General features: G+C 50.1%; 1 protein-coding gene across 2 annotated transcripts in view; it reads left to right on the top strand.

The window, feature by feature from the left end:
• Positions 1–6,481, top strand: part of Cdca4 (cell division cycle associated 4) — a 10,484-nt gene extending 4,003 nt beyond the window's left edge. Inside the window, exon 2 of one of the 2 annotated variants that reach the window (XM_017795180.2) lies at positions 5,709–6,481. In XM_017795180.2, coding sequence (XP_017650669.1) covers positions 5,715–6,428 — 714 coding nt within the window. In that variant the 5' untranslated portion in view covers positions 5,709–5,714 and the 3' untranslated portion in view covers positions 6,429–6,481. The remainder of the gene's footprint in view (positions 1–5,708) is intronic. The other variant, XM_008856365.3, reaches the window with a different exon arrangement.
• Positions 6,482–15,137: the final 8,656 nt, after the last annotated feature.

Here is a 15,137-nt window from a genome sequence, read left to right as displayed (position 1 = left end):
GAACAGGGAGTTTGCTGGAAAATATGAAAAAAATTAATGAAGAAGGAAATTAAGGTTCTTAGAAAATAACTTGATACGGTCAAGGGCTTCAAAGTGTTTCTGCCTTGAGCCCTAGTACTAATTCAGGAATCAGGAGTGTAGAAATCAAGTGCCAGGAATAGAAACCATTATTATCTGTGGCTGGAAACTGGTGGGACGAGAGGGCATGGTCACTGGCTGAAGAAGGCATGTGCATGCCAATATGCACTGGGTCGTCAGAAGTGGCAGCCTGCTGCTACATAACGTAATAAGCATAACTTGCAGGGGCCCCTACACATAGAGAGGTAAGCACTTGGAAAAAGAGGGCAGGGAAGAAGGAACCCACAGGACAGCCTGCTGCTACATAACGTAATAAGCATAACTTGCAGGGGCCCCTACACAGAGAGAGGTAAGCGCTTGGAAAAAGAGGGCAGGGAAGAAGGAACCCACAGGATGACAGGTTTTCTCTGTGTGGTTAGGATTGTGGAACATTTTTGTTCTGTGCCTTTTGATTCTCTTCCAGATTGTCTAAGGAGCTGTGGAAATAACCAAATGGAAACAGGCAGAGTCGGTGGAGGGCCTTCAACTGAAGCCAGGAGTTGGTCTCACTACTAGCAGAGTCTCAGGAAAAGTTTTGCAGTGGGGTAGCCCAGGATGACCTGACTGGAGGCTGCTGGCTAGGGAGGGGCAGGAGGAGCTGGCTAGCTGTGGACTTGTCCCGCAGGAGAAACGTGACCCTCACTCTGTAGTAACAAATTCAAGAGACTAACAAATGCAAAGCAATTTTTATTGGTTCTCCAGAAACAGAAATCAGCCGAGCAGAAATGGCTTGGCACACTGATTTGGCTGGCAGCAGTGGTTTTTAAAGTCTGGTCACAAAAATTCTTGCCTTCATTTTTTGATAGGCTAATGCTTCAGAGAGTTACCATCTCTGCACTCCAGCCCAGCAACCTCCCCAGATCCCCATCCCTTTGGCTCAGGATGCAAAGCCTTATCTAATACATGTCCTCGGGCTTGAGGTTCTCTCCTTTTCTGATGGTTGGCTCAGTCACAGAGTAGACTACCTGTAACTTTTTGGCCCCAGGGTGAACTGAGAGCACCTGGACAGGCTGGTGCCAGCTGCCAGCTAGGGAGGATGGGCCTGGTGCCACAGACTTCAGTGTACTTCTAAATCCCCCTCCTACTTGGGTTTCCGTGGTTTTTGTTTAATTAATTTTGTGTGTATATGTGACTTTTTTAACTGGGTTTAATCAGGGTTGCTTCTGTGAGCATGAGTGCTGGTTACTTACTAAAGTTCGGGCAGCCACCTACTAGTGGCTGCATCACTGAAGAACATGACCCCTCTCCTAGCAACCATTGACTGCTTGGAGCTCCTTAGAGAAAAGTCCTACCTCATAAGCCCCTCCCCTGACCTTGAAGGAATGTTGGTGGGGCCCCATCTTATGTAGATGGCCACTGCTGCTGTGAGTTCTTGAGCGCAGGGGCAGTGTCATGGCCTAAAGACATTATGTCATCCCCATTCTTTGGCTTTTATATTCTTTCTGACCCCTCTTCTTCAGTGTACCCTGTGTGTATGTGTGGGAGTGGGGGTAGAGATATTCGGTCTACAGCTGTACACTCAACAGTCCCCTATGCTCAGCATTTTGATCAATTGAGTTGTATTAAACATAGCCTGCTGCAAATAGAAGGTTCTTTGATGAAGGTTGAGAACAGCACAAATGTATGGATATGAACATAAATATTTAAAGAGTCATTTAGCAAAACAAAATAGTAGGCTCCCCCATAGGGTCTGTAACCTCCCAGCCATGGGATTATTTTTTGTTTTGTTTTGTTTTTTTGTCTTTGACCTGGCTTGTTTGGATCTCGTAGAGCTCTTCCTGCCTCTGCCTCTGCCTCACTAGTGCCAGAACTAAAGGTGTGTGCCACCATGGCCAGCCCAACCATTGGTTGTTTACTAGCTTTACAGTGCCAAGCATGAATCTCCTCCTTGGAGCAGGCCTCAGACCCACTCATGAAGTGGTTGATGACTCCCACAGTCATGCCACTATTGCATCAGTGGGCCCATCTTGCCTGACAGATTCGTTTCTAATTTTGTTTGCTTGTTTGTTTTGAGACAGGGTCTCCCTGTAGTCTCAGCTGGCTTGGAACTTACTATGCAGACCAGGCTGGCCTAGATCTCAGAGATGCACTTGCCTCTGCCTCCTGAGTGCTGGTATTAAAGGCTTGCTTACAGATTGGTATTGTAGCTGGGTAAGACCGTTGATAACTTTACTTGATCAACCTGCAAAACACCACGAAAGCCAGAGGGGAAGAAGCTGCCCGCTCAGGAGCCTGCCTACTGTATTTCTATTCCCCGCCCCCGTTAGTCAAACTGTTTCTTCCCTGGGACTAACTTGCTCTCTGGTGGGGTCATCGTCCAGATTTCCAGTCAGGGAGGGCAGCCAAGAGTTCGCTCTGAAAACTAGGGCTTAATTCATTCATGTTAGCTAGTTTGGTTTGAGACCGAGTTAAAGCACAAGGGTTAGAATTTTAGAAACAGCCCAGAAATGACTTGCCGAAGGGGCACCTGGGGGCTAATTTTTTTTCCAATACAAAGTTTCTTAATACAGTTTGACATAACAATCCTCGTTTATGCCAATGACTTTAATAGTGTAATTGGTTTAATTTTCTTTAAAGGCATAGTGGCACATAATCCATCTGGATGCTAAGGCAGAAGAATCTCAAGTTAGAAGATAGCCTGAGGCAACAGAGATCTTGTCTCAAACCCCTCTCCTGCCAAGTTTCTGTAATGCACATCTGTATTAGTTCCTTGTCTGTTGCTGTGATAGAATACCATCACAAAAAGCAACTTAGTGGGAAAAGACTTTATTTTGGCCTTGGCTCCAGAGGGTTACAGTCCATCATGCAAGGAAGGCATGGCAACAGGTGTGGGAGGCCAGGTTAGTCGGGAAACAGCACACTTCCTTGTGCACACAGGAAGCAAGTGGAAGTAGGGCCAAGCTATAAAACCTCAAAGCCTGCCCAAATGATCTACATCCTCCAGCGAGGCTCCACCTCCTCAAGGTTCAGTGATTCACCAAACAGCACCACCAGCTGGTGACCAAGTGTTCAAACATGAGTCCGGCCAGGTTAGTCGGGAAACAGCACACTTCCTTGTGCACACAGGAAGCAAGTACCAAACGGCACCACCAGCTGGTGACCAAGTGTTCAAACATGAGTCTATAGGGGACAGTCATTCAAACCACAACAGAACTTTAAACAAAAAGACAATTTTGAGCTGGAGAGATGGTTCAGCAAGTAAGAGCTCTGGCTGTTCTTGTAGAAGACCTGGGTTTGAATCCCAGCACCCACATGGTGGCTAACAGCTACCCCTAATTCCTGTTCCAGGGGTCTGGTGGACCTCTTCTGTTCTCCACAGGCACAGCACAACGTGGGTGCACTTACACACAGGCAATATAGTCATACACATAAGAATATATATATATTTTTTAATTAAAAGAACTTGAATATTCAGCAGAAGCAATTTAGATTGTGTGATCACACGGCGGGGGTGGAGGGCAAAGGCTGGTGTCAGTTGTCTAACTCAATTACTCAGTTGAGGCAGGGTTTCTCACTTGAACTCAGAACCAGCTTGCTCTGACCTTAGAGGTGTGTCGCCATGCCTGCTCAGCCTTTATGAGTTGTGGGCATCCAGCGCTGGCCCTCACATGTGTGGCAAGCACTAAACCCACTGAGCCATCTCCCCAGCCCCTTGAGACACGCTCTCAGTTCTTTGGTGGTGAACTTCTTTCCTTCATTGTAGACTAGGTGATTGCTGGTGTGGACAGCATGAGGGGGTGGCGTGAATAGCAACACCCACCTGCTCCTCTGTAGGGAAAATAAGCCAGAGACTAAGTCTGTTAGTGTTTATTTTGAATTTAGAATTACTTCGTAGGAAGCTATAGATAAGCATTAGGGGACCATGAGTGCCTGTCCTCCCCAGGTTGGCATGAGGCTGTGGGGAGCTAGGCTTCGTGGCCAGTACAGCTGTTCCCACCTGAGGATTCATGTGCCCGCCCTTTTATAAGCGTTAGAGAATGAAGTAGCCAGGATGTGGCCTCTGGAGATTGGCTTTTCTCTTGTGCATAGTGCCCTTGGGGAGCCTCTTCAGCCATTCCCCCAGCTGAAAGAGATTGCTTCCAGTTGGGACTGCTGTGAGCAGAGTGCTGTGAACATTCTTGTACAAGTTTTTGCATGAACCTTGGCTCTCATCTCCTTGAATACTGAAGAAGTCACTCACGTAATATTTAAGAGTGCTGACTGGGCACGCCTTTGATCCTAGCACAGGGAGGCAGAGGCAGGTGGATCTTTCCTGAGTTGGAGGCTAGCCTTGTCAACATACTGAGTTATAGGCCAGCTAGGGCTACATAGTCAGGCCTTGTTTAAAAAACAAAAACAAACATAGTGCTAACGGGCATGGGAGGTAATCTGTGACACCAAAGGAAAATTCAGAAAAGGGTGGTCTTTTTTTTTTTTTTTTTTGTCTACAAGGAGCCTGAAAGAAGGTAGAGAGGTAGTTTGGTGGTTAAGAACACTTACAGAGGACCCCAGGTTCAGTTTCCATTACCCACATGGTGGCTCACAACTACCTGTAACTCCAGTTCCAGGGTATCTGGCAGCCTCTTCCGAACTCTGGTAAACACATATACACATAAAAGAAAAAGAAAACTGCCCGATATTCAAGCGTGAGATGGATAATGGCCTTGCCTTGTGTTCTAGAAAGAATAGTCATTTCTAGGATGTTGGTTGTGTGCCACAGCCTGCTAGTCCTGTGCCCTGAGCTATCTTCTGCAGCTCTAGCCTCCAGCTTGTGACCCAGGGGACCTGTAAGACAGATGAGCTGTGCCTGCGGGGATCAGACACATAGCAGCTGGACAGACCTGCCCTTTGGGGGGTCGGGTTAGTATGGGCCTTGGTATTCTGGGTGGCCAGGCTACAGTCACAGGGATCCTGCCAGGACCATGACCCTTCTGAGGATACAGATGTAGGTCTAGGCAATACCTGTTAGCTTCAAGGGAACGTAACCATTGCCTTTCTGGCAGTGCCATTTTCCAGTGGTACCGTAAATGACAATACGTTTGTTAATAAGCCCATGTGGAGAAGAACCAACCTGTTTGAAAAGGATAAGTAGCTTTATCACCACTAAGAATTCCACTAAGTCTGTTTCGCAGAGTGTGGCTCTGTGGAGGTTGTGCAGCCTGCTGTGCATGTGCTGGGCTGTGCGTGCACTGAGTTTCACCACAGAGTCCTCTTCACAGGCACCAGTTCTTGGACTTGGGTAGATTTTCATCCTCTTTGAAAATGTATTTCTTTGGACGTATTGATGCGTTCTTTTAATCCCAGCACTGAGGAGGCTCAGGCAGGAGGGTCACCGGTTCAGGGCCAGCCTAGACTTTGTAGCAAGACACTGTCTCAAAGCAGCAGTAGAACCATAAGCAAATAACATTTATCTACGGATGAAAATTGTGCTACGACTTAGATAAGCTTTGTTGTCTGTGACAACATGACTGTGCCTGTGCCACAACACAGCCAGCTTGCTAGGTCGTGTTTCTAGCACACGTGTGTCATTGCTTCTCTACCAGTCAGAAATGGTCCTGGGTACTGTCAGCCAGGATGCTGAGCTGTGCTAAATGCTGTCTTGGTTCCCACAGGACACGATGTTTGCACGAGGGCTGAAGAGGAAATATGGTGACCAAGAGGAAGGCACGGAGAGCTTTGGCACTGTGCCTTCCTATAGCCTGCAGCGGCAGTCTCTCCTGGACATGTCCCTTGTCAAACTCCAGCTCTGCCACATGCTGGTGGAGCCCAATCTCTGTCGCTCAGTCCTCATTGCCAACACAGTGCGGCAGATCCAGGAGGAGATGAGCCGGGACGGCATGTGGCACGGGATGGCACCCCAGAATGCAGAACGGGCACCATTTGACCGCCTGGTGTCTACAGAGATCCTGTGTCGCACAGCAAAGGGGCCTGAGGGGGTGCACTCCACTCCCGAACTGGAAGATGGCCCCTTGCAGGGAGCAGCTTCTGAATTTCCTATGGTCAGCTCAGCACAGGGGCCGAGGAACCCTCAGAGCAGTCTTTGGGAGATGGACAGCCCTCAAGAAAACAAGGGGAACTTTCAGAAGTCCCTGGACCAGATATTTGAGACCCTGGAGAACAAAAACCCCAGTTCTGTGGAGGAGCTTTTCTCAGATGTGGACAGTTCCTACTACGACCTGGACACAGTGCTGACAGGTATGATGAGCGGCAGCAAGCCGGGCCTCTGCAGCGGGCTGGAGGGCTTTGCTGCAGCCACCCCGTCTCCCGGTACCACCTGCAAGTCTGACCTGGCTGAGCTGGACCATGTGGTAGAGATTTTGGTGGAGACCTGATGGAAGGCCCTTGATGGGAAGCCCTTGATGGGAAGCCCTTGATGGGCCAGTGACAGGGCCACACAGATTTTGGTGGAGACCTGATGGAAGGCCCTTGATGGGAAGCCCTTGATGGGCCAGTGACAGGGCCACATACCCCAGAGAACTCACGTGTACTGTGACCTGCAGAGACACAAGGGCTTGTCCTAACAGGTGCTCTGAGGCCCTGCAGCGGGTGGCCCAGCCCTGCCCTGTTGTCTGTTGATTGAGACAGTACCCGGGGACAGGTGATCATCAGCAAGCTTGCAGCCCCAGGGCCTGTCCCACTCCCCAAGGATGGCAGAGCGGATGCCGTCACCAGGAACTGAGCACTCTGAAGGCTTCTAGACCCTGACCTGGTGATGTCCCACAGCCCCGGGTTTTGCTTGAGCCAGGCTGGGACCATCGCGGAGGATGGAGAGCTGCAGCTGTGTCTAACCCTGTTAAAATTAGATAGCTGAACGTTGTAAAATTAAGTTTTATATGTTTTGGGCAGTATTTTGTCTTAAGATATATTTTTTAAACTTTTTATACTTTAGATTTTTTCAGCTATTTTCTTAAAAAAATATTTTTTCTACAAACATCTTCTGCTGCTACATTCGAAACTTTTATAGCCTAAATAATTACAATTGGTGTGTGTCATTTTTAAAAAACTATTGAATTTTTGTGTATCTCATGTACAACATCTTAATCACCTTTAGCCCCTCCCTCTCAGCAGCTTCTCCCCCCCCCAATTTCATGCATTCTGTCATTTATGTTAAGGCCTATCCAGTCAAGATAGTGTACCCTGACATCCTTCAGCGGAAGTTCATCCACTGGGGTTTGGTCAGCTTGTCTAGAGTCCCTCCCTTCAAGATCAGCTCTTCCCCACCCAGCAGTAATCAGCTGCCAATAGTCCTTTGGCTAAGGTTGGGGCCTGCTGTTCATTTCCACAGTTCTGTGCTGGGTTTTTGTCTGCTTGAGTTTGCATGGGTCTTGTGCATGCTGACACCACTGCTGTAGGTTCATAGGCACAAGGTCCCAGGAGCCTGTAAGACTGTATCCGTATGGTCATTGCACCTCCTCCCATGGTTCTTACAACCTTTCTGCCCCCTCTTCCGCAATGGTCCTTGATCCTGGGTGGGTGAAGTTTAATAGGAGAGTTCTGTCTAGGAGATGTCTGCAATTTTTTAAGGTTTTAAATTGAGGACTTTTTTGCCTCTCCTATGGTTGGTTGGTTGGTTGAATGGCCTGTGGTGGTCTTCAGCCCAAGCTTTTGGGCTGGGTAACAGCTTTGTTGGGTTAGTTTGTAGGCCAAGCTTGTCAAACTGTCCCGAAGGTTGGTGCTCCTTTGGTTTTTTTCGGAGGTGATTTCTCAGGTGCAGTTGAGGTTGGTTCCCAGTGTAATGGTTGCAATATGGTTGATGGTGCAACTTTGGATTTCGAGGCCTTTGTTCTGACCTAGGGTGGAAGGAGAGTCTCTAGTCTTCTCAGTTTTCTCCACTTTAGCAACTGTTAACGTTCCCATCAAGTGCATCAAGACAGTAAATTGAGCCCAGAGGTGATGTGAGAGGTGGTCCTCAAGGACGCTGCTCCGCGGATTGTGCCTTCCTGGCACCTTCAGTCCTGTTGCTGCCCTCCATCCGTCACACCTCATTCAGTTCTTCTCTTGCCCGACTCAATACTACTTCATCGCTGCTCGGGACCTATTTTTCTCCACTTTAGCAACTGTTAACGTTCCCATCAAGTGCATCAAGACAGTCGTTCACACTTTTAAATTGAGCCCAGAGGTGATGTGAGAGGTGGTCCTCAAGGATGCTGCTCCGCGGATTGTGCCTTCGTGGCACCTTCAGTCCTGTTGCTGCCCTCCATCCGTTACACCTCATTCAGTTCTTCTCTTGCCCGACTCAATACTACTTCATCACTGCTCGGGATCTAGCGATCCTCGGCTCTCCCATCATCTCTCCCCTCGGGGCATGCCCTCTCAACTCTGCTCTTCGCTGAAGGTCCTCCGGCTGTGCTTTCCTCTTTGGGTTGCTTGGTTTGACTTGGCTTCTGGTCTGGGTCTGAGTGGCAGATGTATCCTGTTTTTCTAGAATCGGTGCTGCTGCTCCCTTAGAGCGTTGGTCAGCCCGTCAACCAGACTGACTTCAGCAGAAAGGTATCAGGAACAGAGCAAGTGAAGGTCTTGGCCAGCCACTGCAGAGGCGGTCTGTCTTCAGCTCTGCAGAGTCTGCTCCTGGTAGCCCTCGTTTCTTCTGTCTCCTTGTTTGACAGTATTGATGTGGACTCCTTATTTGGTCTGTGATTTCTGAAGGTCCCATCCATTCATCTCTTCCTGTGTTTGCCACCTTATGAAGGTTAGGAAAATTTCCAGGGGCAACAGCCTCGTGTCAGTCTAGTTGAAGCACTTTACACACTGAAGTTCTTTCTGTGCTGCTCTTCGAGTCCATTTGTAAAATGTACCAGCTTCAGCTCTGATCCCAGAAGCAGCGAAGCCAGAGCTAGCCCATCTGTGGTGAATGAGTGCATAGCAATGGGGCTGCTCATCACTGAGCAGGTAGCAAATAGTTGAGTTGATTGAATGCTTTTCCGGAAGGCCCAAGGTCAGTGCCACTCGCATTGTCAGCTAAGAAGTGTGAGGGTCTGTGTGTCTTGTCTTTGTTACCAGCCATTGTGCGGCCTAGTGAAACCCCTCTCTGAATATTGGAATTAGGTCGGTTTGTGGTGGTAGCATCCCAGGCCTCCCTCTAGCAAACAGCATTGAATGGTCTTCCTATCTGTTGAAGAAGATTCTGCTGTGGTCTTAGAACAATGTACATTGTAACCCCCAGTGCCATCTTAACAATTTGGTTCTTCTGCTCATTAGTCAGTTCCACGTCACCTTCGGTCCAAGGTGCGGCCTCCCCTGAGGATCAGCCAGTTCCACGATGAAGTGATCAGTGGACCCTCAGGCTGTAAAGATCAGGGCTGCCAGGATTGCGGTGACCCTGGGCTGCCCAGAGTGGCTGGGATCACAGCAGTGCATTGCACCGATGGCATCGTCTTCAGGAGGAAGGAACACAACCACAACCCTTTTCTCTCCTGAACCAATCTCCAAAGGAGGTGACATTGTGCCATCGGCTGTGATGTCATTGTCTTAAATTGAGTTTTTTTGTATTGAGCGTCTCTATGCCCCCAAGGCAGCAGTGCAAATGGGCTGGGCGTTCACATTGGGTGGCACATCCTCCCTGTGTCCTGTGGTCCAGGAGACGTTAAAATAAGAACTGGGACAACCACTGGACTTCTCATAGGTCTTCCCTGCAAGCCATGTCTTCCAGGCTACTGTGTGATGATGGTTCTAGTTATGCCTATTTATATGCAAATGCCACTGAAGGCAAAGGTCAAAAGTCTGGAAATCACAGCACTGATAGCAGCTGAGCCTCAGATTCTGGGGTCTCATCACAGGCAGTGCCTGCTAGGTCCTGGTCAGGGCCCATCCTGTCTGGTTCCCAGCACAACATGGTGGGTAGCACAACATGCTGACAACACCCAGCACAGTGTGCTCCATGCCACATGTGTACATGGAGCTTGCTGGGTATCAGGCAACCAGGCATATGTGTTCTTTTTCTTGTTTGTCGGGGGGGTACAGGTGGGATTGTTGGGGAATTTTCTAATTTTCTTTTCTCTCTTTTTTTTTTTTTTGAGACAGGGTCTCCTTGTAGCCCCAGCTGGCCTGGAACTTGCTATGTAGACCAGGCTGGCCTTGATCTCAGAGATGGTCTCTCTCTGCCTCCCCAGTGCTGGGATTAAACTTGTGCACCACCATGCCCAGTTTCATGTGCAGACTTAGGGTGTCCAGGTGGAAAATACCTGTGCCTGCTCTGTTAAATTGGTGCTAGAACATTTTGAGTCTAGAATGAAAAAAAGTCTTCATGTAATTTTAGGGCCCCATAAGCCTGTGCTGGCTGCTTGGACCTCCAGGTCCTGCCTGATCATGTCAGACTCCTCCCCTGTCTCCCCATGTACATGTTTCCTGTTTCTGGTATGCTTTTTTTCTGACTTCCCCACCTGTGGAAGGGGAAAGGCCTGGAAGGGCTTCTCTTGTGTATGACTATTCTTTAATATCAACAGTGTAAACCTCACTTTATTAAATGTATCCTGCAAAAAAAAAAAAAAATGGAACATGTGAATTTTCTACCATGTCTTAATTCTTGAGTGGATTTCTTTACCCTAGGCTTGTGTGGTCTGAATTCTCTCTGGGTCTCCTGCGTGATCAGACCATAAAATACATTTTATGTGAGTTTATTAACTTACAAGGAATGAGTACCCAGTGCACCACCTCGACTCCAAGCCCGCCTTATCAGACTGCCACACGTCCATAGCCCCCCCTCCCCCCCCAGCATTCCCTCACGCCTCCGGGGCCAGCGATCTCTCCCCAGGTCCACAGGGAGTCAGTCCATTCTGAGTTGCTGCGCCAGCTGCGAGTTTCCTACAACATCTACCGGGGCTCCTGGTTTCCCGTCCTAGTTCCCTCTCCGGTCAGGCCTCACCCATTGGAGGAAACTGCCAATCGATTGATCGGGAGACAGTTAACTTCAGTCTGTCATAACTTACAGGGTAGGTGAAGAACTTCTCTTTGATGTGTTAAACAGGCAATGGGTTTATTTTCCTCACCTCATGGCATTCCAAATCAAGACTTCCACTACCTCAAGGCCCTGTGGCCTCCCCTAGGCTTGAGGGCTCCGGCACAGGGTCCCAGGGCTTTGGGCAGCACTCTACTAGTACAGGCTGACTGAGCCCCAGGTCCATACTGTGGATGATCTCGAAAGGACTTTTTTAGGTTAAAAGGAATGTTTGTACCTAGGACAGCAGATTTTTTTTTTTTCTTTTAAGGAAGGAGGGGCAAATGTGTGTCACAGCATGCATGTGGAGGTATGAAGTCAATTTGGGAGAGTCAGCTGTTTACCTCCAGCATGTGGGCCCAGAGATGTAGCTCAGGTCAGTCTGGGTTACAGATGTATCAGGCGAGGCCTGTGATAGGGTGGATTGGCCAGTGCATCTCTTGAGTAGCCACGTGGCCAGTAGCAGAGCAAGAGACTGGGAAACCTGAAGGGCAGCTGCAAGGCCAGGACAAGCCCTGGAAACACGTGCTGGGGTGCAGATACGGGCTAGCATGTGGGCCCAGAGATGTAGCTCAGGTCAGTCTGGGTTACAGATGTATCAGGCGAGGCCTGTGATAGGGTGGATTGGCCAGTGCATCTCTTGAGTAGCCACGTGGCCAGTAGCAGAGCAAGAGACTGGGAAACCTGAAGGGCAGCTGCAAGGCCAGGACAAGCCCTGGAAACACGTGCTGGGGTGCAGATACGGGCTTGGGGCCGCTCCCGGCCCCCCAGACCTCAGGCTGACACTCCGGCTGAGCTGAGACTTTGTAAAACGTCCCTGTCCAGTAACTTTTCTCCTTCCTGCTCTGTCTGACCCGCCCTCACTCTTCAGGGTCTCCCACTCCTGACTCAGGTAGACAAACCAACATAACACATCTTTATCTGAATTTTGCCTAGTTTATACCTTGGGGGGCGTGTGATTTACAAAGAAATGGACACCCCGCACCCAGCGCCATGCTGTAGCTCAGCGGCCCGCCATTCCAGATCGCTTTTACCCACCGTCTGCCTCATCTCATCCCCGAGTGCCCACGGAGTTCATGGCAGGCTGGCTCACCCACTCCTGTTCCCTGCTTCCAAAAATGGCACCAACTCCTTTTCCATTCCAACCTCGGCCAGGCTAGGCTCCACCCCTCTTCCCAGGGTGCCCTGTGCTTACCCTGCGCTTGTCATTTCCGGGCTACAGCCCCAAATGTGCAGACGGGCTGTGCAAGATTGGGCTCATCGCATGGATGCGGAGGCGCAGGAGGTCCTTCCCCCTTCCTCAGGGCTGTTGGAGCATCATTCTCGTCAGTGCTGTAAGATGACGTGCCCATGCTCCAACACCTCCCAACCTAAGTAATGCAGCGGATCACATACAAGAAGACCCGGGGTAGGAGAGGGACCTAGGAAGCAGGGTTTCCGTGGGGGAGGGAGGAGGGAGTAGGGGATGAAAATGACATAAAACTTGCCAATTTTTTTAAGGTCCCAAATGTCTCAACTGCACTGCGCACCTGTCCTTCAGCCCCCTCCTGACTTCCTATTCAATTTGGTCCTTTAGTTACGTGGATATCCTGCCCTAAGAGGTCAGAAAGGTCATGTGGGGGTGTTTCATGGTGGCTCCTGGGCACCTGTGAGCTGAGCTGAACACTGCCCACCAGGGTTTAGGACAGATGTTTGGCTGTGGCAGATGTGCCAGTATTCTGCCGCTGTCTGCCATCTACAGACTTCCTTCTACTGGTCCATGTGAGCTGCCTCTGCTTACCAATGTGGCAAAGTGGACTGCAAGACACTGACCAGGTAAGGGCTCCTGCTGCCCCCAGGGCCGAACCAAGCCTGACACCCGGCGGCCAGCCCCCAGGAGGCTCTGCCAAGGCCCCACCCTACCCTTCAGTCTGGGCCCAAGCCACTAAGCAGGACAAGCCATGGTGCTGAGGGCAGGACAAGGAACAGTGGTCCTCAAAGCAGAGCCCACGGCCAAATGAGCCTTGGTACCTCTTTGCCTTCTGTGGCCAGAGGCTGAGTGGGGCTGGGGTCATGGCTCCTATCTGTCTGTGCCAAAGGCCAGTCCCTGGTGAGGAAGGGGGTAGAAACATCCTCCCTGGCTGGCCAGTCCTGCTGTGGGGGGTGAGTGGAAGTGGGGGTTCCCTGCTTCCAAAAATGGCACCAACTCCTTTTCCATTCCAACCTCGGCCAGGCTAGGCTCCACCCCTCTTCCCAGGGTGCCCTGTGCTTACCCTGCGCTTGTCATTTCCGGGCTACAGCCCCAAATGTGCAGACGGGCTGTGCGAGATTGGGCTCATCGCATGGATGCGGAGGCGCGGGAGGTCCTTCCCCTTCCTCAGGGCTGTTGGAGCGTCATTCTCGTCAGTGCTGTAAGATGACGTGCCCATGCTCCAACACCTCCCAACCTAAGTAATGCAGCGGATCACATACAAGAAGACCCGGGGTAGGAGAGGGACCTAGGAAGCAGGGTTTCCGTGGGGGAGGGAGGAGGGAGTAGGGGATGAAAATGACATAAAACTTGCCAATTTTTTTAAGGTCCCAAATGTCTCAACTGCACTGCGCACCTGTCCTTCAGCCCCCTCCTGACTTCCTATTCAATTTGGTCCTTTAGTTACGTGGATATCCTGCCCTAAGAGGTCAGAAAGGTCATGTGGGGGTGTTTCATGGTGGCTCCTGGGCACCTGTGAGCTGAGCTGAACACTGCCCACCAGGGTTTAGGACAGATGTTTGGCTGTGGCAGATGTGCCAGTATTCTGCCGCTGTCTGCCATCTACAGACTTCCTTCTACTGGTCCATGTGAGCTGCCTCTGCTTACCAATGTGGCAAAGTGGACTGCAAGACACTGACCAGGTAAGGGCTCCTGCTGCCCCCAGGGCCGAACCAAGCCTGACACCCGGCGGCCAGCCCCCAGGAGGCTCTGCCAAGGCCCCACCCTACCCTTCAGTCTGGGCCCAAGCCACTAAGCAGGACAAGCCATGGTGCTGAGGGCAGGACAAGGAACAGTTTGATGTCTTGATGGGCCTTCTGTCTCGAGCCTCTGCATGCTTTGCTGGCACCCCATCTCCACCCAGCCCCCACTAACTGCCCTCTCATCCTCCAGGAGTTCCCCTTAAGACTCCACTGAGACCATGGGGTGCTTGTCTCTGCACCTGACTTTTCATATAATGTCCAGGTTCATCCATGTTGATATAGTGATAGGATTCATCTTTTTATGGATGGACAGTCGTCTTTATCCAGTCATCCACTGCTGGGCAATCCAGCTGACAGTCTTGGCTGTTGTGAACAGGGCTGTGGTGAATGTAAGGCAGATGCCTCTTCCACAGATCCCATTTCCTTTGGATAAGCACCCAGTAGTGGGACTGCAGGTTCACATGGTAGTTTTTAATTTGGGGGGAACTTTACACCGTTTCCCACAATAGTCGTGCTGATTTACGTCTCAGCATGTCCTTACCACCACTCATCTCTGTGTGGTAACAGCTGTTCTGACAAGTGTGGAGGCGCTGCACTGAGCTTTACTGTGTTCTGACAGTTATAGGTGCTGAGTAGTTCCTTCATATGCTGTTGGCCATTTGCACATTTTTTGAGAAGCATTAAGAATTTAGCCAGGTGTGGTGGCACACACCTTTAATTCCAGCATGAGGGAGGCAGGGACTGGCGGATCTCTGTGAGATCGAGGCCAGCATGGTCTACACAGCAAGTTCCAGGCCAGCTGGGGCTACAGGGAGACTGTCTCAAAAAAAAAAAACAAAAAAAACAAAACACTTATATGTGTGTTAGTGTTTTGTCTGCATATATATAAGTGCACCACTGCATACAATGGGGTTCCAGCAGGGGGGAGGCGGGAGCTGCGGGACTTCTGTGGGACGGAGGCCAGCAGGGTCTACACAGCAAGTTCCAGGCCAGCTGGGGTTACGGGGAGACGGTCTCAAAAAAAAAAAACAAAAAAAACAAAACACTTATATGTGTGTTAGTTCAGTGGTTAAGAGTGCTTGGTCCTTTTCCAGAAGTCCTTTTGCCCATATTATGTGGCTTATAACCACCTATAACTCCAGTTGCAGGGGGGCCAGTGCCCTCTTCTGGCCTCTGA

This window comes from Nannospalax galili, unplaced genomic scaffold (genome assembly GCF_000622305.1).
Source record: "Nannospalax galili isolate Female #2095 unplaced genomic scaffold, S.galili_v1.0 scaffold68, whole genome shotgun sequence".
NCBI classification, from domain to species: Eukaryota; Metazoa; Chordata; class Mammalia; order Rodentia; family Spalacidae; genus Nannospalax; species Nannospalax galili.
This window is presented reverse-complemented; position numbering and strand designations above follow the sequence as displayed.